Source organism: Hirundo rustica, chromosome 1 (genome assembly GCF_015227805.2).
Source record: "Hirundo rustica isolate bHirRus1 chromosome 1, bHirRus1.pri.v3, whole genome shotgun sequence".
Lineage (NCBI taxonomy): Eukaryota > Metazoa > Chordata > Aves > Passeriformes > Hirundinidae > Hirundo > Hirundo rustica.
In genome coordinates, this window is record NC_053450.1 from 121,660,197 (window position 1) to 121,686,036 (window position 25,840).

At 39.3% G+C, this 25,840-nt stretch overlaps 1 protein-coding gene across 1 annotated transcript in view; it reads right to left on the reverse strand.

Annotated features, from left to right (window-relative positions):
* The window catches only part of CREB5 (cAMP responsive element binding protein 5), a 235,365-nt gene that overhangs the window by 166,223 nt on the left and 43,302 nt on the right, over nt 1-25,840 (reverse strand). Inside the window, exon 5 of the mRNA XM_040084092.2 lies at nt 5,727-5,899. Within this exon, the coding sequence (XP_039940026.1) occupies nt 5,727-5,899 (173 nt within the window). The remainder of the gene's footprint in view (nt 1-5,726; nt 5,900-25,840) is intronic.

Genomic DNA, 25,840 nt, shown 5'->3' on the forward strand with positions numbered 1-25,840 from the left:
AGAAAAATAGAACAATGACTTCAAGTCAGGTAAGAAACACACTGAACTCTCTTCATTTCAGGTTGAAAGGCAGTTTATTACCAGGCTAATGATCCTCCTTTCAGTCCCCCAAAAGTCAACTTGATATATGTTAGTACTTTCCAGCCCCTTCCTAGACCTTGCAGCAAGGAAGAGCTTTCGGGAAGGCAGAGGATAGGAGAGCGGTGTTGTGAACAGCCAAACCACCTGCTTGTGCTGTGCCTAACACAGAGACTGGTGCGCTGTTTGCTTTTTTTCTTCCTGACTCAGCAGTATGGGGAAAAGTTGAGTCAGCAACTCCTGAACATGCAATGCAAACAACAACAGAGGAGGTTGGAGAGCAGACAGAGCTTCTAAACATCATAGACAGAGCAGCATGGTTCAACCTTCAGGTCAATGTGTGGACCAATATCTGGGCAGCAGCTTCCTAAAAGGTATGAACAGCTTTGGAGGGTCCAGCTCATTTTCTCCCTCATCACCCTCACTATTAATCTAAGCTATGAGACAAATTCTTTCTGGGAACAGCTAACTTGTAATAATTTCCTGAGCAATTCACCTGAGTTTCCCAGAGACTTGTGGCTGCTCCTCGCATATGACTTGATGGGATTCCATGTCAAGTTCGGCCAAGGTCAGTGTGGTAGAAGAGACTACAGAAAACATGTCTTAGCATAAACAGAGGAAAAAGAAGAAGGATCATTAAACAGGAATTAAAGACCCACTTTTAGTACAAAGACAGAAAAAAAGAATTTGGACAGAGTGACACTGTCAGATGCTCTCTCTTCCCACCTCTCTCTTTTCCTCCCCTTCTAGTGATCTCACTGATGTTCTTACATGCTGCACAACCAAGGCTATGGAATGGACTTGATCAAGAGACTGAGTGGTCATTTGATACTTCATCTCTCACTGAACATTTCTTTTCATCTCATAACATACTGTAGTAGTTCAGTTCAAATACATGAGTTGGAACAAAGGCATTTATCACAGAGTTCCTGGAAAGGGAACTAGTCTTTGAATTTATTAGAAGCACATAATTCCATGGCCTCTTTAATGCCACATGCTCCACCAGCTTACTAAGAGCTTAAAGAGAGACATTCTCTTGGATGTACAAAGGCCCTTCTTAGTCACCCGCCTATTCCTAGTGCCTTCCAGAACTAGCTGTGTTATGGAAGGGTTTCTGCCTGTGATTGTCTATTACAGGAGTTTTTTTCTGTTTTCTTAAGCTATAAAGGATGATAGCAGGATAGTCTGAGAACTCAACGAGCAGTTGCAGTCTCAGATAGCTTTTGCTATGGTGAAATTCCTGTGCTTGCCACAGAGATGGTCTGTCCTTCTGCCATCTGAGACCCTTCAATTAAGACAGAGTTGGGTTTTTTTCATTTTCCAAATGGCCAAGGCCAAGTGTTAGTCCCACTACATGCATAGAGTAATCAATTTTTCTGACTACTCCATTTCCCATGTCCCTTTGTTTGAAAAGTCTTCAAACCCATGAAAAGATGATAAACAGGGACCAGAGAGGCACATGTGGCATCATGAGAGGAAAGAGAGAGGAAGGGTAAGGCAGTGCATAAGTGTTAGAATGAAAGGCTGTTCTCCCACTGGTACCATGATTCTTCAGAACATCAAGGCACCAGAGGCATCTTACAAACCCCTTTTGTTGCTTTCTCCTACCTAGTTGCATTTCTCCAAATGTGGTTGCAATTTTTCCCTTTTGATGCTGTGCCAGAAGACCATCTTATCTCAATTAAAATGCTCTACAACACTTTTAAAACAGATAATCTACATCACATGGCTGGTGCTCTATGTCCACTTTGGAGCCTGAGCTCACTGAAACTGGATTCACTCTCACTCTACTACAGTGTTAACAACTTATTGCATCTGTGACAATCCTCCATCCTCACATGCTCTTTATCAGCTGCAGAGCAGTACCAGTCAGTTTCAAGCTGGAATAATTACTAGTTATGTCCACTACTAGCTTGAAAATCTACCTTGAAAGCAAGTTATCCTCTCTGTGAATGCTGTTATGTTGCAGCTACCTACAGTAATACATCTTCCCTAGCAAAAGGGGTGTCCAGATAGAGCAACCACCACGCAGTGTTGTCACCAATTTGTCTGCCCAGAATTCTCTCACTACACTGATGTATATTCACTCACAGAGAAAACTGAGTTATTTTAAAAAGAAGACAAGCACTGCTATTGTAGAGCCTAGTTCAGAGTCCCATATCTTGAGCTGATTCAGCTTATCGGCTTTTCTATACCTTTGACAAATGCATGTCTTATATCATTTTTTTTTTGCCTTCCTCCATATGCCAAACTGCTTTTCCTCAATGTATCTTATCTAGAAATGATGTACTATTAATCAGCCAAAGACACCCTTCACTGCTAAGTGTTCCTCAACTGATTTTTCATCAGCACAAGTAGTTACTAGTTCCAGCATTCCTCCCACATGCTGAAGGCTTGGCAGGTAGGGAGGAGGGATGGCAAGGAGGTTAGAGACTGCCTCACCACATAAATACTATCTGGGACCTTTATACCAGCCTGCCAGCTTGCTGTAATGGTAATGTTGCTGTTTGTTCTCAACAAAAGGAACACGGTGGGAGGAAAGCGGGGCTGCACCCTGTCTTATTTTTTAAGTTAATAACCTTCATGCTCTTCCTTTTATCTGATTTATCTGGCTGGGTGCCTGTTCAGTAGTAGCTGAAGCTTAATACCTGAAACAATGTGTGGATATACACTGTGCCAGTAAGGCTTGCCCAACAATGCACATTCTGTCATGTTTTCCCATGCCTTGTGTCAATATCTCATTTTATGTGCAAGCCCCCAGAGCAGGGGATAGGAAAATATAGAGGCATGGAGGGAGGGAGGGAGGGAGGGAGAAGGTTAGAGGGAGAAGAAAGAGAAGGAGAAACGAAAGTAGGAAAAAATTACATCCCTTGGGAATGTCAGCTGCTACAAACTCGCCCACTCCTGACCATGAAACGAGCTGTGTGCGGGCACAGGTGGGTCCCATTCTCTGTTACTAGAGCACAGCCTACAAACAGGGGCTAAATGAAGACTTTCATTGCTGTTCCCTGTTTTCATTGGAGCAAGGCCATCATAAACATTTGCAGGTGGCTTGGCCATAGTCTGACACTAAAATATTTGTGGTTGTGATAAAAATCAGAATATTGCTACAAGATGGTTCTATATAACCTTCAGGGCTTGATCCTGCTCTTACAGAACTCAGTGAGAGTTTTACCCAGTTTCTCTCTGCTGGTTTAATTGCTCATTAAAAGGCATTTTCCCCAGCACAATTCTTCATGGTAAAGACTCATCTACCCTTTGGGGCAGATTCAGATGATTTTTTAAAAAGGGAAACTTCACCAAAACCCACTGATTTGAGCACCTCAGAGTTCAGGCTAGTTAAATAGCTAAACAATCTCAATTTTGCAGGGCTAAAGCAAAACAACCAAACTTTGAAGAACTCAAATATTTTCTGAATTCATCTGGATTTTTTTTTTTTTTTCAGTTGTTTAATACCAGAACCATTGTCCAGTATTCCTCATGAATGACTTGTGGATATAATTCTTAGCACATTTAGAAGGATAAGATGAAGATAAATGGAAATGACAAGATATGTTCTTTGAATAAGTAAAACAGACACCACAGGGAAAAGACTGAAGGAAAAGAAGACAAACAAAGATGCTTAACACTTTGGCAAGTAGAGGAAGTTGAAAATACAGCAATTATCTCCTAGGACACACCATGAACAAAAAACAAAACCTCCTAGGAAGAGGGAAGAATGGGGAACAGAGTATGCTGGAGGTCACACCATAAGTCTCATTCACACACCAACTCACACAGAGACTAAAATGCTGACAATTGCCTCCCAATAAAGCAGCTTTAGACTCAGACTTAGGAAACATTTGTGTGATTCAGTCACAGGGAAGAATTAAGATATGTCATGACAAAGTTTCCCAAATGAGACACATCACTGACTAGGAAAAGGCCTTTTTATCCTCAACCCCTCCAACTTTGGAGATTCTAATCACCATGGCCCCGAACCAACACAAACCTAAAACCTGACTGACAGGGTCTTGCAAAACCACATGCAGTTTTTTTCTCATATAGAAACAATTGTTTGGAAGCCAAGTACAGTCTTACATAAAACACCTCACCACTGAGTATTAAAAGTTGTTTGGGGTTTTTTTATGCTTTTAATTAGGATCATAATTACCACTAGACCTATTAAGTCACAATTTGAACAGGAGCTTAATCATCCTTAACACAAATAATGGCATTAGTTAATGTTTTTCTTTCTAAAACTGAAAAATAAACTGTTTCTTCCTCCCTCCCTTCCTCTCAGCCCCCTGTCTTTGAAGAGAATGTGACATAAATAAGACAACAACTTTTCTGGATTCGCAGGCAAACATTATTGCATGTGAAATCTCAGTGAACACTGTGTTTTGCCAAGATGTAACATATACAAAGGGCACGTCTATCAAATAGGTTTACCTGACCCATCCTACCAGATTTATATATTAAGAATCAAATTGTGAAATAGTAGTAAAAAGGAAAATAGAGGAGCTTGGTCAGGAGCACAAAATTAGGGCAGCAGATGGAATCTGTGTTCTGTGCATGGCTGGGTAATCCATAACTTGGTGCCATGGGCCATTCCAGCTACCATGGAAGATACAGAGCCTGTTGCCTACACCAAGAATCTTGAAAAAAACCTCAAGAATAACTGGATTTTCAGTTTTCAATGCCAAGATTTCACTTTTTGGTTTTACTTTGAAAAGTCTGAAAGTTGATAAACAGTATTTTAGATAATGACTGAGGACAGAGACTGCTTTTGCACATATCACTTAATTGATGCGACCAAATTACGAATGACAGATAATGAATCTATATTGTTGTTTCTTTCTTAGTCCACTAATATATCCTTTTATCCATACATTTTCATGTATAGCCCTGCCCCAAATTCTCAGAGCTGTGTGATGAAAAACTGTACCCTCAAGCCATCGGGGCAGTTTCTGTACAATTAAAAACACATTATTGTAACGTATGAGGACCTCATACTTGCTGGAAGTAACCAGGTGTACTAAACATGGATGGTTTTGTTCACACAGTTCTCCAGACGTTAGCACTCAATTGGCATTCAAGCAATACAATAAGTATCCATACTGTCAACTTATGGTATAAATATGGATCCATCATCACAAATTGAGGAGCTGTTCACACTGTGCCAAACTGTATTTATCTTGATGGTCTTTTTGACTTTCAGCATTCTTCATTTAAACGGAGGACATAGGAAACAGCTCAATCCCATAGAAAACCCAGAATTCCCATTGAAGGAAGTTAAAGGATCAGCTTCACAAACACTTTGTCTTTCTTCCCAGATCAGTTATAGAAAAACATGCACTTTGGTCATAAGAAGATAAAAAAACTGGATGCAGAAAGCAGGACTTTCCAGTAAGTACAACATTCTGTCCTTTTTGAATCAGGGTGCCATATCAGGACTAACCTGGCCATTCCCCACAGTCTGCAACATGTGCTGCAGGGGTCCCTGCTCATCCTGGCAGGGTCAAGAGCAAACTCTGTCACCTCAAAAACCACTAGAACAACATCTGGTTCTGCATGCAGCTGGACCATAAGAACTATGAGGACATGAGGACAACATCTAGTTCTACAGGCAGGATCCAGAGAACCAGAGAAAATGGAAATGGACTCACCCAATCTGCCGATTTGTGGAAGGTGCTTGTGTAATGACAGAACTGGACTGTGGAGATGGCATGGCCTGTTGAATCACAACGCTGGTGTCGTGGTTTGGCATCCTTGTGTTTGTCAGCTGGTGAGATCCAGGTCCTGCCATTGCTCCTCCAACTGTGTTATGCATGGAGATATTCTGAGAAAAGAAGGGAAATGGGAGATGGTGGAAGAAAATTTAAATAAATACATATATACATACATACATACATACATACATACATACATAAATGTCTTATCTTGGTTTTCTGTTCTACAAGAATTCTATTAGACATCTGAAAGTATCAAAACATGAAAAGTTTCTGGCTCCTTGTAAATCCCAAGTCAATAGATCTTGTTATAACCAACTACAATAAAGAAGTGAAAAATAAATATTTACTTCCATTGGACAATATAAATGGGAAAAATACCCACAGATTGACTAATCACTGTTCTATGATTCTGTCTTGTGATTTATAATGGGGATATTTAGTACATATTTCTCCTAACTGAACATTATATGAGTGCAGGACACCTTGATTTACTGCACAGGCTGTTTACTGTGTACTGCATCCGCTTAGACTGACAGGCAAATAAAGTTTTACAGTCCCAAAGTAGCAAACAGCCATTTCTGTTAGCCTCCATAGATTTTGTAGAGCAATAACATCCCAGAGGCTTAGAATAACACTGTATTTCACTACATATAATGTTTGCTTCAGGTAACTCCGTGCTCTTAAAAAGTTCTTTAAAACAAAACAAAACAAAACAAACAAACAAACAAACAAGTTCACAGATAACTCATATCCACTGAGCAAACAACCAGCAAGAGACCAGGATACTGCTAAGGAAGGAACCATGAAATAACACATCTCTCCTCTTATGCCTGTACACACAACACACACTGCTGCTAAACCGCAGGGTTTGACTTGGCCTGCGCTTATAAACAAACAAAACTCTCAAGCCAGAGATAAGCCACAATGTACACATATGAAAAATATGGTAACCTTGAGAGCATTATTTTCCTATCAGGCATCAACGTGTGAACTGTTAGCAGCAAGAGGAAAAGAAACTTTCCATTGTCACCTCATGCTAGGCTGAGGAAAACAGGGACAAAAAAACCCCTTATAGCCACACTGCTACTACAACTCACACAAAGCACCTTCCCAACCACTGCAATATTCAGGATTAAAAACTGAAGTTCTATTTCATTCAAAATTCCAATTTATAAGTCAGTTTTCTAGGAAACATACACAACCACCAGAGAGCAAATAACTAGACCTCAATTGAAGGCATTAGCTGTTATCCCCTTATCTCCCAGTTTTATATATTTAATGTGATTTTCCAGAACACGGTGGTCACAAGGATCTCTGTTTTCACAGGAGTTGTTCCAGTCTTCATTAACATATAACAAGGCAGAGGTGCTGCCTACAGTTGAATGGTTACACTGCCTCACCGGAATGAAGAGGACCCAGCTTTGAGTTCCTCTTGCAGTAAATAATTTGACACATTATGAATCAGGTCTAGAAGCTCCTTATTGATTAAAGTATCCACTTAAGGAGCATGAATTGCAAGAGGAAGCCAGACCAAGGACCTTAACTGTAATATTTCATAGCATACTATTCTGTCATGACCATGAAGCAATAACCTTACCTATATGAAAACTTCTTCAAAAGAAGTTCTCCCTCACCTACCACATTCCTATTAAAATGTCACTTCTTCAACAGATTAGTGATTTCTGATGAAAACTTGTTCAGCTTAAAAAAATTATACGGCCAAATCTAGCTCAGGATTCAAACCTGCTTTTTTGATCATGGCCAGATTTTGCAAAAACAGATCTAATATCTATCCACATACAGTCAATATTTTAATGCTATCACTTCCTAAGGTAATCTCTAAAGGAAAAATGTATGGTGCCATGAGTCTGCAAGGCCTGGGAATGGACAAAATGGAAATCCATCACAAGCCTTAGACAAGTGGTACCCTGGCACTTGCCCAGAGTTTTACTGTACAGAGTTTTGTTGTACCATGGCAGGGTAGAGCTTAAAGATTTGATATCAGATTCCTGTGCTTCTAAACTAAGTATTTCCTTTCTCTTTTCCTTCTCTTTCCATTTTCTCCTATAATTACAGAGCTCTCTAAGGTACAAACAGATAAATTATGATGGATATGGAAAATTTTGTTTGCCCATAAGACATTGTAGTTATGTTACGAGCTTAAATTCCCAACACTCTTTCAAAGTTTTAACGATTTCCAATAAGCTACATCTTTTCAAAAAGTAGGTTGAGTATGTGATGCATAGAAAGTGAAAGCAGAGTGAAAACCTGTCAATGCTTTCAGATGTCCATTATGTCCATTGCTTGTGATGCAAGCAATGCTGTTGGGCAAGGGTATACCATGCTGCCAAGTGAAAGCCTAAGGTTTCCCAACAAAATGTCAAACTCAGCATGACTCTGACATTCATAAGAAAAGGATTTGGCAATCTCAGAATAATTTACATCAGTGAGATGTTTGTGAATCTTCAGAGAAGTTCAAGCAAGTTCATACTTTAGGGACAATCAGTATGCTTTGAAAGGCGGCAGGAAGGTAACGCACAGTAGATCTGACACTAAGCCTATCTGATCTCACTGTATGCATCATGACATGCAGAATGACTCTGTATCACCAGCACAGCAAGACTAGGCTCGTTGCACTTCTGATGCAGTCTCTAGAACTCCCAAAATGGTTTTGCTGTGTTGAGCTCTGTATCTGGTTCTGAATGGATCTGGGTAGGATATTAACAAGCTCTTTGCAAACTCAACTTTGGGCCCTTATAGAAAGAGGAAAAATTCTGCAACATTGGCTGAAACTGAGACCTCCACTTAATATACTGAATTGTTGTTTGGTTAAGTTGCTTGCAACTCTACTTTTAATGAGCTCTTCATGTTCTTCTACCAGGCATCCATAGATAACATCTCCTTTGACTCCCCTTTTCATTATCCTCCAGCTCTTAAGCCCTTGGTAAAGATTATTTGGTAGTAGGTGTGGAGATCCCAGCATTCCAGCTCAGGCAAGTCTATGGGAGCAAGGACAGACTGAGCTCTCCCTCTGCTTTTGACATTCCCAAGACCCATCCATACTCTGAGAGACTGTGACACCCACACACACTCTCAGTTTTCTCAGGTATCTTCTCAACTGTGCTTCAGCATTAGAAGAGGACATATGAGCTTATCATTATCTATTTTATTAAACTGAACCCCAACATTCACACAGGGAACAGGCCATCCATATGTCAGAAACTGCAGAGAAACAAAAGACATGCTCTTAAGATCAATTTAGTGAATCTTAATTAAGATCCAATATATGAAGAGGAATTTATGTCTTTTAGGACTAAGTTTCATCCTCACTAAAATTTCCAGTCACTCCCACTGAAGCAGAAACTAGGATTATAACACTAAAGTGCTTTTACAGAAATGCTCCCCTTGCCCATGTGCTCATGCAGTACTCTCCATCAATATTTAACATTCAAACAAATAAACCAAAAAGCAACGAACCATATCCATAAACTGCTCTTAAATCAATGTGCTCATTCTCAACCTTTCCAGCTGCAAGAGGAAAGCATAGAGATCATCGTATTAACTTCTCCCCACTTACACTTCATGGCCCATTTTAGCCTCAGACTTTGAAGAAAACATTTGAGCATTTTTCTCCCACGTGCAAACATTTAAGTTTGGATAGACAACACACTTCTTTTTTCTAAAGGCTAAAAACTTCTTGAAGTCATGCTTCCATGTTCTGGTGGAGAGGATTACACATCACTCCACAAGAACACACACCCTGTTGGCAAGCACAGCAGAGAAATGTCGGCTACGCAGACACAGGCAAAATACACCCAGGCAGTCACCAATTCCCCTAAACCCTGGTTCTTCCAGAGAAACACCCATCCATTTCACACAGTACTACCATCTACTGAACTCAAAGGATGAAGACAACTGATGTATCCTTTACAACCTACCATAATATTCTGAGTTTCAGAGTTTATTTGTGGTTTTAAACTATAAGATCTAGTTTCTGGTTTTATTTTCCTACTATTATTTTTTTAACTGTGAGGCTTAGTAAAAGTTGTAAACACCAGTTTTACACGAACTCCAGACTATTCAGGATTGTTCTAGGTAAGCTTTTAGATAATAGAGCTGTAAGCTACAACCAATTGTAGATAAAGGTATTTTGCCGACTATTCTATAAATTTTCAATTCTAATACAGTCATATCTTGCCTGATTACTGAGATCCTAACTTCCCAATATATAAAAGACAAGAGTGGAAGCCTCCAGTGACACACTCACTCACTGCACATACTGCTTACACAACCAAAGAAGCTGCTGGCTTAAAAACTTGGAAGATGTTGTTGTAAAGAAAATTATACATTAAATGTGGCAAATAATGGCAGGCTTCAAAATTATTTTAATCATACATAATCTCCATCAAAATTACTGAGTCTCTATGAATTCTCTCCTGACAGAAGAAAAAAATAATCTCAAAACAAAAATTAGCAAGTCTCCCCAGAAGCAGCACTTATTCATTTATATTCTCATTACTGAGATCAATGTGGAAGACAAACACCCTTATACCAGCCCATCACAACTGTTTCATCTGTAACTGGCATGCGAAATCTAAACTCCTGTAAGCACAGAACTAAGCTTGCTGCCCACTCAAGGCCAGTAGACAGAGATGAGGAACTAGAGAAGAAATCAGAGATACAAAACCAATTCTGTAACTAATGCAATTGAAGGTTTACAGGAAAAAGAATGTCTACTATCAAGATTTAAATTTTTTAAAAAAGGAAAAAAGTTCCATTATACAAGAGAAGGGTGAGTGTAAACTTGGTGGAGACTGAAATGCAATACCTTTTCCTCTTTTTTTTTTAAACTGTAACATCTGTAGAGCTTTGAATGAGGAAAAGCACTAAAAGCAAAAAAAAAGGACACAGAAAGAAACTGCTGGAAAATGCTGCATAGTGACATTAAGCATAAGGACAAAGCACTATGAAGATCTTATTGCAGACCACTAAAATCCATTCAACTCCCCTACTTAGCAAGAGGTATGAAGTCACTGAGTGAGGCTGACACATAAAAATACAGAACTCATGCCAAAGGATCTATTCCTCAAAATATTTCAAAGAAAGGCAAATGCTCACTTAACAGCTACCTGATAAAAATGGCACATTACAAGAAACAGCAGGCATGATATATCCCAGAACAGGGAAAGACTCTTCCCTGCCCCCAAGGCCCCCATCCAAAGTTTCCCCCTAAACTGAACCCAGCCAGCTATCCTCACCACACTGGAGACTGAAAGGCCAGCAGCAGTCAGGGTATATCTGACTTCTTGAACCCCAGGCACGGCTGCTCAGTCAAATGTTATCAACCTGATCTCCAAAGGGGTAAAAATGTAAAGAAAAATTAAACTCCTTACTCAAGAATGACAAGTAATGATAGGCAGATGGGGAAAGAAGGGAAACATTGCTCTCACTGAAATCATAAAGCTTTGAATCTGTACTTATCAGTCTCAGCCACTGGTTTCCAATTTTTTGGATCACAGACCTCTGTCAACCCTCTGAATTTCACACAGAGCACTCTGTGCTCTTATCATAAATTGTGTAATTAAGGCAAGATGGTTCCACAGACTAGATGCAGATGACTTACCACAGCTTTGCGACCACCAGCAGTTCACAGACCAGAGTTAACTGCCACCCAAATACAGCTATGGAGCACCGTGGCTAGAATTTATTGACAAAAAAAAAGATAACATTTCTAGAGGTATCTATCAAATTCAGTAACCCTTGTCCTTTTTTCAAAATGTCTTCAGTTTTTGGAGCCTTAGACAATTACTGTTAATTAGTAGATCAGACTTGTGTACTGGCGCTGGCAGGAGCTTTGCAAAATTTTATCCTAAATTTCTGTGCTGGAACATGCAGGGAAACCTCCTTGTTTTAAGTTAGGAGGGATTATTCTCAAACACAGACATGCTGGCTGCTCCTCAAGAGGTACAAAACAAAAACAAAACAAAACAAAACAAAATCTAAAATAACCTTTTTATCCTGTTTTCTTTCTATAGCTGTTTGTATGTTATCAGAAAGGCTTTCTGAGATACACTGAGTGATGTAAACCTCATCTGCTAATCTCCAGCAAACTACATGGCGCTGCTAAGCAGCGTGGCACAGGACACAGGACAGACATATGAGGTGCTAAGCCAGGTATAAGCCATCTCAAGGCTCTAGCAGTCACCACTGTAACTCAAAATCCAAAGGCCCATTTAAGCACTACTAATCCTCTTAAGGCCGCTGCCTGAAGGGTGACAGCTCTGCACAAGATCTCCGCAATGCTGCTCGTGCTGCAGGCCAACCTCTGGCTGCCCCCGCTGGGCTTGTGCCCCTCGGGCACCAGGGAGCACCGTCACCTCCTCCAGTCCCTTCCTCGGGCAAATGCCTGTGAACTTCTTCCATGGGCAGGAGAAGCCTCCCTGCCTGTCCTCCAATTTGGCTGCTGGCTTAAGGAAACGCTCTAACTCCTCTGATACTATGAACAAAATGCAGGATATTTAGAATTTTTGGTCTTTTATCTTAATTTTTTTGACATGATCTAATTACAGTCATTCAGTGGTGCCCTCTAATTATCAGTAGAAATGAATACTGAAAGATGACCCTTGTCTTCCACAATTCCCTCCCCTCTTCCCCCACTACCCTTCTCGTGCCCTTTACAGCATGTCTGTCCAGACTATGCTTGTAACACATGAAGCCTTCTTTACATACGCAGTAAGTAATACATGGTGTATACCAGAGGTACCCATGATAAACCATTTACTAGAGCAAAGGAGAAAAAAAGTAATGTTAAGGAACATATTTTAAAGGAGAAGGAAACTTTGGAAGATTGGTCTCACCAGAGTTTGACAGGAAATAGCCTCTCTATGGGAAAAAGATGACATCAGATTGCATGCTTATGTCTTGAAGTTTCCTACAGATAATTCCCATTTTTCCTCAGGGTTGCTTGTTTCATGCACAATTACTTGTCCAAGATAGCCACTAAAGCAACATAACACAAAGAGCTTTTTCTGTTCAACTAAACATCAGTAACACTTAATGTGCAAAGCTCAGTTTGGGTCACTCAGGGTATTTTGCACTGCTAACACCACATTAACTCCTGTTAATTGGGAGGCTAAAAAATAGGGGGAGCAGAACTGGCTGCCTGGCTCTACCCAGTTCTCTCATTCTTTATGCAAAAACCATAAACTGAATATTTCATTTCTTCTAAGTTGCCTATTGTGACATTTATAAACAGGAACCTGGCAGCATGTCAATGGTGCAAACTGATTTCCTTTTCTAAATGCAATTTTAAAGAGCAAATAAACAAGGTTATGCCTGCTAATGAAACATTATATGTCATGCTGGAGCTAGTTTTTCTCAAATGTATTCTCTAGAGCAGATGGAACACCAATAAACACAAAACAACAAACCCTTTTATAAAAAGCATGTTTATAAGAAAATACATTCTCCATAGAACTTTGTCTAAGGCAAAACTGGCTTATATCTGTAATGTTATCTTGGGGACAGAATTATGGTTGCATTAGATTGCTGTAAACACAGGAGCTTGCCATGCATTTCAAATGGTAAGAAACGTGAAAAGAAGAAAAGAAATTTGCCAGGATACTTACTAGGTGTAATTCCTAAAGCCTTAGTTGAAATCAAGGCCTTATTGTGCTAAAACCTGTGTAGACACATTGATGGACAACACTTGCCCACAAGCCTCAGAGTCCAGAGACAAAACAAGGAAAGAGGAAAGAAAAAGAGAGAGTGATTTGTTCAGCCAAATATCAGGACTCAATGCATGGGCTCTTTTCTCCCACTCCAGTGCCTTGTCCTTTACTTTGCACTGTTTCCTTGCATCTAGTACTTATCTATGAATTGAGAAGACCAGAAAAGTTTAAATAAATAGATAAAAATTCAAAGAAACTGAATTATAAACTCTGCTTGAGTTTTTTCCACCACTATCATTTAATCTCTGTAAATCAGATAGAGTGCACATACTAAGTGGGTACTCAAAGAACCTTCTCAAAGTAGGTACATGTCAACTTTTGTAGGACAAGCAATTAAACATCCAAAAGCAGCTGCCAGATCTGGAGGCCAGTCAGAGAGTAGTCGAAAACCTGGCTTTTCTTTCTTTATTGTAAGGAGTTTTGTTTTTATCCATTGTGAAATAGAAAGCTGGGAGGGGGAGGGCAGCACTCCTCCAGGAATTACTTTAAACAAGCCTTTGATACTGCTCACTGAAGGCACTAGGCTTTTCAACATTATGCAAACCATTTATAATCTGTTAATAGGAAATTCACAGAGACAGCACTTCGACATCTAAATTTGTTGTATTTTATCTAAAGCTTCTTTGAAATTCTCATCATTGATTTCACTGGCATAAGTTATTGGCATCATGCATGAGTTACAGCCCTGGCTGTTGACTGCACTCAATGACCAGAACAATTTCTAGACAGAGCAGCTGGTAAAGAGAGCAAAGATGGTAGCAACAAAACGGCCAGTGATTTTCCATTCAGGCAATTTCAAGCAGAAAACCAGCTGGCTTAACTTTTCTGCTAAGAAGTCAAGTGGAAATGCTGCTACCCCGGTAATAAAATACATCTCCTAAATATTCTGTTACCCCCAACCCACTGTGCCAGCTGCATTAGGCCAGGCGGACTAGTACTACATGGGCACTCAAACAAAAGGCTGGGAAAGGCCTAGGAGTGAAGGCTAAGGGTGGTCTCAAAAAGACCCAGGCAAACCATTTGCAGCATAACGAGAGATCATAGGTTTAGCCAGTGAAGTGGGTTTTCAAATGAGCTGGTAGGAAAATCATTTTGATAGGTGAAAATCATAAAAGGAACACCGAGATATCAAGTTAATTCACCACGTCTCCTGGGAAGTAATCACAAAGGCAATCATGCAGTTTTGCAGTATCCTCAATCGCTTCAATTGATTTTAGGTTGGTGCTTTGGGAGAGGAGAGCTAGTTTAGTTTAGATCTTGAACTGAAAAAGCTTAAATAAAATTAGATACATAATTTGCAAGCAAACATGTGACTGGGATACGCAAAGCAATCACATGGAGACAAGAGATTTTCGCAGGGCAGAGGGTTCCTCTGAGCGAGCTCAAGGCTGAGCTAAGCCCAAGAGCCAAGGCGGAGAACCCTCTGCCTGTTTATTTCTTACTTTTTATACATTTGTGGGTCTGGCTGAAGATTGGCTTCTGGAGTTTTCACCCCTCAGCCGAATGGCCAGACCAGCTGTCAGTTACAATTGTTTTCAGGTTAGAAATATGCACACAAAGGACAGAGAATGAAAAACAAAGGATTTGTTTATGTTACATGTGTGACAAAAAGTGAAAACTGCTCCTAATATTGTACAGTAGCTACAAGGTCTGACTCCATTTTATGAACAATCAAAAGGCTTTTAAAAACTCAGAAAAACCAGGGTGACACAAACAGACAAAAATTAATAATCTTTGTTGCCATAAGAGTTTAAAAAATTAAGATTTAGAAAGGCAAACAATGTCTACACTGAAGCTAAAAAAGTTAAATACGCTCCTAGCTAAAGGAAGTTCGCTTCTACTGAGTACAGCAAGGGCTACAGATGGACAGAGATTACGAGAAAGTGTCCTCTTAATCCTCAAAGCTGGTAAGCAGTCTGGTTAAGGAGAAGCAGCCCTTGTTCACCTCTTCCTTGATTTCAGCAAATGGTGGACAGGCAGGGAAAAAATAAAAGTAAGACTAGGAGAATAAACATGCTTGGAAGAAAAATAAACCAACAGTGGTCCTTCTGCAAGAAACAGAGTTGACCATCCACTGATGAAGGTGTGTGACTTGGTCTTAAACACAGATGGAGATCTCTGGAAGATGAGCTATTGTTAATAGGAGAAAGAACAAGTAAGCAAGCTGGTATGGAGCTTGGACATATAACTTGCCAGGACAGGGACAGCAGAAAAGATCAGAAATAGAACTCCTTTTGCAGAACAAACATGTTCTGCAAATCAGGTAGACTGGGAACTGCACAGCCATCCTTTTTCTCACTCTGCTACGGATTTACTGCATGATTTTGATCAAAGTACTTCACATTCTTTTGCCTTACATGTAAAACAAGACAAAGACCTTCAACAGCTACACAGTGGTTGGAAGTGACAAGAAGGGGATAACTTTTAGAGACAACACAGCATACCTAGGAAGGCAATATAACACAGCAGTGACAGAGCAGAAGAAAGGTTTTTTGTAAGAGAACTCCACAGGACTTCAAAATAGCATGCATTTCAAACTCACAAAAAATTACAAGAAATTATAATCAATGTACTTTAACCAATACAGAAAATAGTTACATGATGAATAACATTAGAAGAATGGCAAGACAAAAAAACAGTTATTTTGGTAGCTGTAAACGTGAGAGAAGGACATATAATCAGTAAAAGAGAATAATGACTGCATATTCATGTCCTGAAAGTCCAGACACTATTGCAGGATCTATTCTTCAGAAAAGAGGAGCTCATCACCTGCAGAAAATTGTATCCAGTTAAAGGATTCCTGGCTATACATCCAAATATGGGCACTAAAAATTGTGAGCCATTTCAGAAGAGTCAGGCTAAAAATCTTACTGAGGTTATATGGTGGTGGCGGTGGTGGTAGTGATGAAGGGGGTTAATTCTCTGTTGTAAAGTGGGATATGTTTGGCTGGGCTTCTTTTCTGACTGGAGGAAATGGAGAGAAAAACAAAGAAGCTGCACTATATTTGATAATGCTACCAGACTATCATCCAGATGTACACGCTTCCAGTCACACTAATTAAATGTGGAGTGGTGCCATCCTGGGGTAATCACATACCATTCCTTTAGAGTACCACATGCTTCTGAAATGCCTTGGTGAAGTTCTCACTGCATCTGAGGAGCCACAATGTTCCTTCCTCTTCCTAAGTAAAAAATTATTGGTCCTGCTATGTAACTGGTCCTCCTGGTGTGACCCAGCCAGATAGATAATTTCATTCAAGGAGACAAAACACAATTCAGGCAGGAGTTTCAGCTAAGCCATGAATGAAACAGGGCAGGCAAGCATCCTTGAGCAACAACCCAGCTGTGCTCGGAGAACTGTTAATTCTGAGTGCTCTCTTCCACACAGCAGCTCTTGCCTAGAAAGTGGCTGTCATGGGATGTTTACAACCTAAGCAATGTGATACCTGAAAGTTGAAGAACAGAGAAGAGGGTCAGGAGTACCAGCCTGGAACAAGTAGCACCACGATCCTGTTCTCAAGGGCAGCTATCTCCTGGGTATCAGCATTAAAATAGAGCAATATTACCCTTCAACCTTGAACACTGCTCATTTTAAGCCAACATAACTTATAGTTTTAATACACAGGACTCAAAAAATAGCTACTGCGAGGTCCAGGAAATGCTACCTGTTTTATCTTCATCACCAGAAGACAACAGACTTTCCAGACTCTGCTCTGGAAATCCATTGGATCACACTGTCTAAGCAAAAAGAAAGAGGTTTTCCAGTAAGATAGTGCTCAGAAGGTGATTCTGGGTATGTTTTAGCCTTTTTGCCAGTTGTCTAGGTAAATTACAGTGGCAACTCCCTGAGACGGACAATATTAAATATCAGAATCTTCACCATTCCTGTTGACTATGCAAGAAAAGGTGGTGTGACCCCTGTATATTTCCAAAACATTTCATAACTGAATGCTTGAATTAAATTCAAATGCTTGCTACCAATTTTCATTTTTGAAAACAAAGGCTGAAAAGCCAGAGCCATTTGTGACTCAGTGGAAGGTCTCCTTCAAAACACATCACCTCACATTTCTCACCTATAGCTGTGAAAAGGTTTGCAAAGCTGAATCCAATGAGTCTGGATTGCTAGAGCTGGCCCAGAATTTTGCTGAGTTTTCATTTTCAAAGAGCCAAACGAGAAAGATGATAAGTTTGCCTGGATTTACTAATTGTGTGCCATGTAATAAGACCAGAAATTTTAATTTTCTCAACAAGATTTATTAGGTATTGGCAGGGATGCATATGGAAGTTTAACATCCAGAGAAAAGCTATTCAACAGAGAGAGAAAAGAGAAGTAAACTCAATGAGGTTCAAAGCAAAAACAAAAAGAATAAAGATTTGTGTGATAGTAGAGAATATACTTTGTTGTTCTATTAGATTATTTGCTTTAAGGCAGAAATATGATAGTCTGAATTTTAATAAGATATGGTAAAGTCTGTGATGTAGGGAGTCCAAAATGATTATTCTTCCTTCAAAAAGGACAGACAATATACTACACTACAATACTTGGTCTGTCTCTTCTTACAGTAAACATTGCTAATGCTCCTGGAGAGGGGCTGACCTTGCCAGCCAATTACATTATGCTAATTTGTCTGTTACTATAACTCCTACAGAGGCATTCACAGCTCAAAGCAGGACAGAGATTTATATTGTCTCTTCCAAGCTGCAGACTGTAGACGTTAATCTCTCTCCCTCCTACCAGTTACAACTCCACATGGCAGTATCTACATGCAGTGCCACTGCACATTGAAAGAGACAGTTACTGCCAGCTTTATTCAACTTAGAAGACAAGCCGTGGTCCTACTTTGCTCTTTTAGTAAATGTCACCTATCTCAGAAAACATGTGCTTGGTAACAGCTGTTTTCCTATGAAAACATATGGTTTCTCATATGCTTTTGAAAACACCACAGGAATGTATTTGCTTGCTAGATGTTAGTGCTGCATCTCTACATCCAGCAACAAAATCACTGAAAGGAACTGAATACTTTCTATATTATACTTATGTATTGTAAAACTACTGTTGTTTTAAAGGGGAAAAAAAAGTCCAGCTGAAAGATTTAATGTAAAAATAAGGCTCATAATTTAGAAGTTATGTGCACTACAGTATTACTTGAAGATGGGATCCAAACACCAGTCTTCTGCAGACATATAGCAAATAGCATACTTCATGCAAGCAGTTTATAGTCCCTGTTCCTTCATGAAAACTAAAGCTGGTGAGACCTGCTTCTTCTAACTGCTGGAAAGCTCAGAAGCTTCCCTAGCATCTTCCAGTTGAGATATGATAAACAGAGTAGCAAAAACAATTGAGTCACAGCAGCTTATAACAAACTACTGTCCTTCAAGTAAACCACAGCACTGACCTTTACATGCTTCCTTCCCTCCCTTCATAATATTTAGGACAAGCTAAGAGTGTCCACACAGCCAGTTACATGTCAGAGGCGGTAGAAAGTAGCTGATTTGTTGGGCTACTTTAACTCAGATGTGCTCAGTCTAGGGTCAGGTTAAACTGAAAGCTAAATATTTGGGTAAATAAAGGCTCTGGCTGTGGTTTTGAAACCTATTTCAGCATCAGCTGACACAGAAACTGACATAAATATGCAGAAAGTTTTCCAAGTGTTAGAAAGACGGGGAAGTTACAAATTGGCAGGAAAACAAGAAAAATGCAAAAGCATGGCTTATGACAAGGTCTTACAGAAATTTCCCTTTAGCGCTGAAAATAATTCCACTGGAATATTTGTAGAAAAGAAAGAAAAATTATATTCAAATTAGTTTATGCTGTTACACCAACAAAATGAAGAAAACCATCCAATATTACTGCCAGACATTCTGAACACATTAATATCTAGGTAGTATTCCAATACTTCTCATGCAACTTAAAAAAATTTGCACCTGTGTCTCAATGGTGGTTAAACACGGGGTCACACCAAAAAATCCCCCGTCACACTAAAATGTTAATGTTTTATTACCTATTAACAGTGAGAGGGCACACAGAAGTCCATACAAATCTGTATCACTGACTTTACAATTTCCAGCAGATCATGTTGCAGTGCCGCCTGCAGTTAAAGCCTTTAGACACAGGCTAGCTTTTATGGAGGTGCTTAAGCACATGATGCAAAGAGGTCAGGAAAGCAAATGAACAGCAAGAACTGGTGAAACTCCTGTGTCAGCTTGAGGTATGGCCCTCAGGCATGTGGTGGGCCCCTCTCCATGCGTTATGATTCCCTCCTCACAGTCTGTGAAAGGTAGCACTTGCCTGGTGGGCACACAGGTCACTGTGAGGATCCAGCACTTTGCAAACTACTGGCAGATGTGCAATAAACCCATGCTGACCTTCTTTCTAAAAGCAAGCAGAAACCAAAGACTTATTACTGTGCCCTGGGCATAGGAGATGTAAGAAAACAGGTTGATTCTTGTGCAACCGTTTCTACCAGCTAGGAACTAATGCACCAGAGACAAAAATAAAAGCCCCTTAGAGGAAACTAGTACAGGATGTCTCACTGGAAACACGATGGTCTTAAAATTATACAAGCAAAGGGAATAGAATACACCCTTACCTGACTAAAAGATGCTTTGTAGATAACAAATAGAGCTATAACCTTGTTCATCTGGTTAGACAGTATAAGGAAATTATGAAACCAACTTACAATAAAACCTTCTTAATAGTGCCCAGAGCTCTCAGTCCCAGAAGGTAACTGAGAACACTTTACCTAAGATGACTCTTAAAAGCTCAAATGAATAGGAAGGTCAAAAAGCCAAGAGCTTGTGTCATTGAGAGAAACCCTTTGTGTGTTGCACTGGTCGTATCTGCAACAGAACAAAAATATCCACCATGAAATCATATTTGCTTCTTTTTCTGTTCCCATACTCAGAAGGAAGGAAGGGGGAAAAAAAGAATAAAATCAAGTATAGGCTGTCATTCAGAAGTTTCTAAGCCTGACAAAACTATACAGTTACAATAACATGCTCCTGTTTGGCTTCAATTTGATATTCATAACGCCAGTTCTTCACCAGAAAAAGAAGAGGTTGATTTACAAATGCATGTCTAGATTTTCCAAATGTATCCAATAGCTTTGTGACAACAGGTATTTTCATAAAGCGCAATGGTGTGAAAAGACTTGAATGTACATACAGTAAAAATTAAATCAACTGCTTGAGGTTCCATTCATCACATACCAAATAAAAATTAATAAAAATATTTATAGAATTATATTGTTAACTTGCATTTCTCTTCAGAATCAGAACTGGCTTTTCCATGAAGCCAGTTAATTTGCTCATAATGATCAACACATGATATATCTCTGAAGTCTCCAAAATCAAATTTTCTACTCATTTTCCAGCTGATGAACAAAAGGAAACTGCTCTTCCTGCATAATTAACTTAGCTTATACTCCTATCATGAGCAGTCTATACAAGGCTGTATCTGTACCAGCTATATGACAAATCCTCATCTATGACCTTGTTATGCATGCAGAAGAAAAAATATTTTTTAAAAACCATTGAAAATCACACTGCGCACTCCAGAAACTTCAGCAAAAATTTCCTCACACTAGAGGTGAATGAAAATTATTTTACATATAAATATCCATTGTATTAAGCAGTATTTTCAAAAGATGTAGCAAAAAGAAGAGCCCAGTATGAAAATACATTGAAGTTTAAGCTTTCCAATCAGTTTAGTGGGTTTACATGAGCAAAATTGGTCTCTTCATGAAGTTTCAAGAATTTCTCCATTGCAAGTGTAGCTTCTGATTATTCTTTTATTAACAATTACTGGCAGAAGATTATCCACTTGACAGGAGAGGGAGCATTTAAAATTACCAGAGTACCACCTTGTTTTATATCCCAGAGAGGGTGAGGGTGTCTAGCTGGCAGAGTTCATGGAAGTGACAGGGATCCAATCCAGACAATGTCTGTACAGACAGCACTGCAGGTTCCTTGATTGCTCAACTCTTTAACACTGCATTAGTAGTCTTTGAATGCATTAACTCTGGAACAAGCAGAATTATTTTTTTATTTTCCTGGAAAACATGTTGTGGTATTAGGTTGGTAATTTGATCTTGTTGGCAATATAATAGTTATGGAATAATCCCTCATGTTATAAAAGTAATAGCCATAATCATAAGCTACATTCAATTACTTCTTTTTCTACATTGCAGCTGCAGTGGTTTCCCACTCCCAACCTGCCGTCCTGTTGCTGACATGAAGGGGCAGAAAGCAGAGCTCACAAAACACTACTACATCCCATCCCCTTCCCTTGCCCTAATAGCAAGTGACTCCCCATCCCAGTTAATAAAGAGCTCCTTGTCCCTCCATTATGCAGCGTAATCTTTAAAAGATTACATTCTCATTTGGGAATGAGCCAAGAGCCAGTGGGAAATTCTCTAGTAAATTGGACAGGGAGACAACAATATGAAGGGCAGCTGGATGGAAGCACATTTTTTTCAGGGCATTCCTATTCCTGGGGCCCTCTGGCATTGTTAGAAGTCCTGCAGTCTTTTTTCACTGGTCTGTTGTCAGGATAATGCTATTCAAGAAGAAGGGGATACAGATTAGCTGGTTTGAAGATAGAATGTGAGGAAACGAATATTGAAAACTATGAAGAAAAAAAGAAGAAAGACCAATTTCTTTTGTCTTACCACCTCGCACAAAAACAAGGAAAGAACATTTTGTTTTAAAACAATGCATTAAGTGTATCAACTCCAATTGCAAAAGATGCTTTTCTTTCCTTACCCAACTGTCAACAAGAAGGCAATTTGAGCACTCCATCACTAACAGCATATTAAGTACGATTTTGAAAGGAGCATTTCCCTCACTGACTCCTTCCCCCTGCCTGCACCTTCCAACAGATGCATTTGCTCTGTGGAATCTACTTTCCACCCCACCCTACCTGTGATCCAGGATGGAGAAAACCACAACATCACGGGGCAAGCAACCCTATCCCATTTACCCCTGCACATGGAGGAACGTAAGGGAATGAGAAAGGCAACTACATTTTTTTGTTGTGTTTTTTCCTTTTTCTTTGAGGTTTTTTTGGGGGGTTGGCTTGATTTCGGGTGCATTTTGGGTTGTTTGTTTTTGTTCAGTTTGGGCCTTTTTAGTTTGTTTGTGGTTTTTTTTAATATATATACACACTTCCATTGTTCTTTAAAATATTTTCTCCATAAATCACATAGATTTATGTATGCAGAAGACTGGATAGCTGACTGATATTCATTTGGTCAATGATGGCATACATTTATTATCATCTCAGTACTGCATTTAGTTAGAAAATATAGAAATCTAAAAAAAAAAAAAGAAAAAGCTGTTAACAAATCAAATGTCTTTTTTTTTTTTTTAAAGTAGTGACCTTTTTCTATCTCCCCCAGAAAAATAAGTATTTAATCATAACATGAACATCCCTTTTATGTTACATAATTATTTATTAGGAAGAAGTAAAAATAAAAGTAGTTCTCACAGAAGGGTGTCAGAAAAATTTGGTTTACCCTTAAATTTCTGTTTATCCAAGTACAACTTTTTTCATCTGTAGGAGTCAGCTAACAATAGTTACCTTTTGTTAGTGCATGGGATGCAGTCGTTACAACACATTAAAATAGAGGATTGTTTGCAATTTAAAATCTTGGTGTTGGGAAGTCCTGATTCAGCAAACTATCTCTCTTCAGCAAACCCCTGCACACATGCTTGGAGTTAACCATATGTTTAAGAGCTATTGAAGTACATGGACTTTGGCCCCATTTCAGAAAATCAGTTATATACACATTTAACTGGCTGAGATGGATGAAGCAAAGAAAAGAAGTTTGGATATAAGAGGTGCACCTGAAAAAGATTCCAGCCACTCAATAATCCACAAAATAAGAACTTATGTGCAGAGGTGTAATATGCATAATAGTTTTCCTGGTTTTCCTGAAACATATACGTTGGAATTTAAATTTGCATGAGTTTACTGTACTAGGAAAAAATAGCATAAATGGGAAAGAACCATGGTTACTTTGTCATTACAGGAACAGCACTTACACAGATGTATACTTCCCAAGGGATGTACACAGAGATCTCAGAGATAAGACAGGAGTATGATGAGAGGAACAATATCTTAGAGAAGACTATAAAGAAAGCAAAAACGTGAGTGTCCAGACTGAGTTTCCTTTCCACTTTTCCAGGGAAAAGCTATTCCAATACCCAACATCAACTTAGCACCTTCATGTCTCCTCTTCTCTTATACAGCCGCATCCCTTGACGTCTCATTTTGATATTAAGCTGAGAAACTAATTCCATGTCCTTGGATTGGGGGTTGAAGGGACAGGATGGGCATGGTGAGGAGAAAAGCAAATTTTACTTTTCACACTCCCCAATCTCTGCTCCCCCAGTTCTGCTAAGACATATATCACAGGAATATTTGGATATCCCGCTTCTTAAAAAACAGAGAGCTGTGTTTTTAATGTCTGCTTCATATGAGTGCTGATTTTTCACCCTATCTCTCTCACTTGAACAGCCTTGTGACAATCTCCCTCAGCTTTCTTCATGTCTTAGTAATATTATTTTCCTTCTTCTTCTGTGTGAATTTGCCTTACTGTTTTCCCCAACAAGTCTGATCTGTGGTAAGAATACATCTTTTATATAAGTAAAAAAGAAATTTATTTTTTCTTCCTTTTATTTCTTTCCTCCTTTAGCAACCCTCTTTCTCTCTCCTCTAGGACAGCAGGGAGGACTCTTCCAACAGAAAGAAGGAGATAGTGGCAAGGTACCTTATTTTTATTTCTTCCTTGATAGGAGAAGAAAAGGTAGGGCTAGGACAAAAATAAGCTGCCAGACAGAAGCCCAGACAATCTGCAGATTGGGTGTCTTTCACCTTTTCTTCCAGGTGTCACGTCTCAGTGTCAGTGACAAAGCCAAAAGCCAGCTCCCTTTCTGTGCCTGCTTTGAATTTCCCTAGGCCTTGCTAAATCCACAAAGAGGGAGGAAATACCACCACCCCACACACACATCTCAGGTGAGGGAGGAAGGGGAGGCAGAGTATCTCTTGATGTGGGAGGGGAAGCCACGCTGGCTTCATGAACACACACATACTTTAACCTCTGTTGAGAAAGAGCTCAGAGACCTTCTCAACCAACTACTGAGAGAGGACTTTTAAGATGTACTGAAAGCTGGTGTGACACCTCTGACAGGCTCCACAAATTAGACTTCAACATTGTACCTGAATGGTTTTTGCCACTGTTTCTTTTGCAGTTGACTTTTATTCAGAAAGGGAAATTTCTAACCTTCAGTAAGAAATATTGGTGCAAACTTACAACTAATGAAAAGGGAGAGCACCAAGCTTACATGACAAGGCAACAAATTTCACTAAACATTACATTGTAAATATTTACCGAGACTCACAGAAAAAAAAGAAAAATCCTTCAGAGAAAAAAATTCAAAATAAATAACTAGCATAAAATCAAAAGGGTACTAGTAATTTTCTGGAATCCCAAAGCAAGAAAGAAAGGAAAAAAAAAAAAAAAAACCAACCACCACTTTTCCAGGCTCACAGTGATTTTCCTATCCATGTTAAGCACATTTTTCTATCAAGATTTCTCTTAATAATAGTGTGCCACAAAGGATCATGAGGCAGGAAAAAAGGGTCAGAGCAAGGATAACAAAGATGAAAAGAAAACTGCTGAGAGTTCACCTCTGCTGTTTATTTTGAGGCACACTTAAGATTCGAGTCGGGGAGTCCTAATTGTATTCAAAGATTTAGTTCTCTAAAGAACATAAACAAAACTAGCAAGGGGTATCAGCCAGAATAAAGCTTTCTTCATAATCATGGAGTAAGGTCAGCTTTTGTTTGCTCTTTTATATGATAATCTCCACTCTTTTATGTTGACATTTAAATGTTTTTAAATGGAGAAAATAAGTATCTGAAGACTAATGGCCTATTTCTGCGGGGACAGCTCTTTTAGTGTGTTCTCATATATTCTAGCTTCTTTTGGTTGTGTATTCGTTACAAAGCATTTTAAAGCTTTTACACCTAATCTAGGTTAGCATGCTCTGGTTAGCAGCTTGTATTCATTGAAAAGCAACCCAATAATCCATCTAGGTTTAGGGCTTTTTCATAGAACTGATGCAGAGCTGTGTCAATTTTAATGTCATGCTATGGAGAGTGCATGTAGCTCTCTCCACTTTAGAGGATTAAAAGTGACCTCTCTTACTAAAATCAATAAGGGCAGCTTGCTGTGACTAATAGGTTGTAGAAATTCAAAAGAGACGGTTTGTAACACTGAGTTCATTCTCCCCGTGTCTCTCCCCACCCAGCCC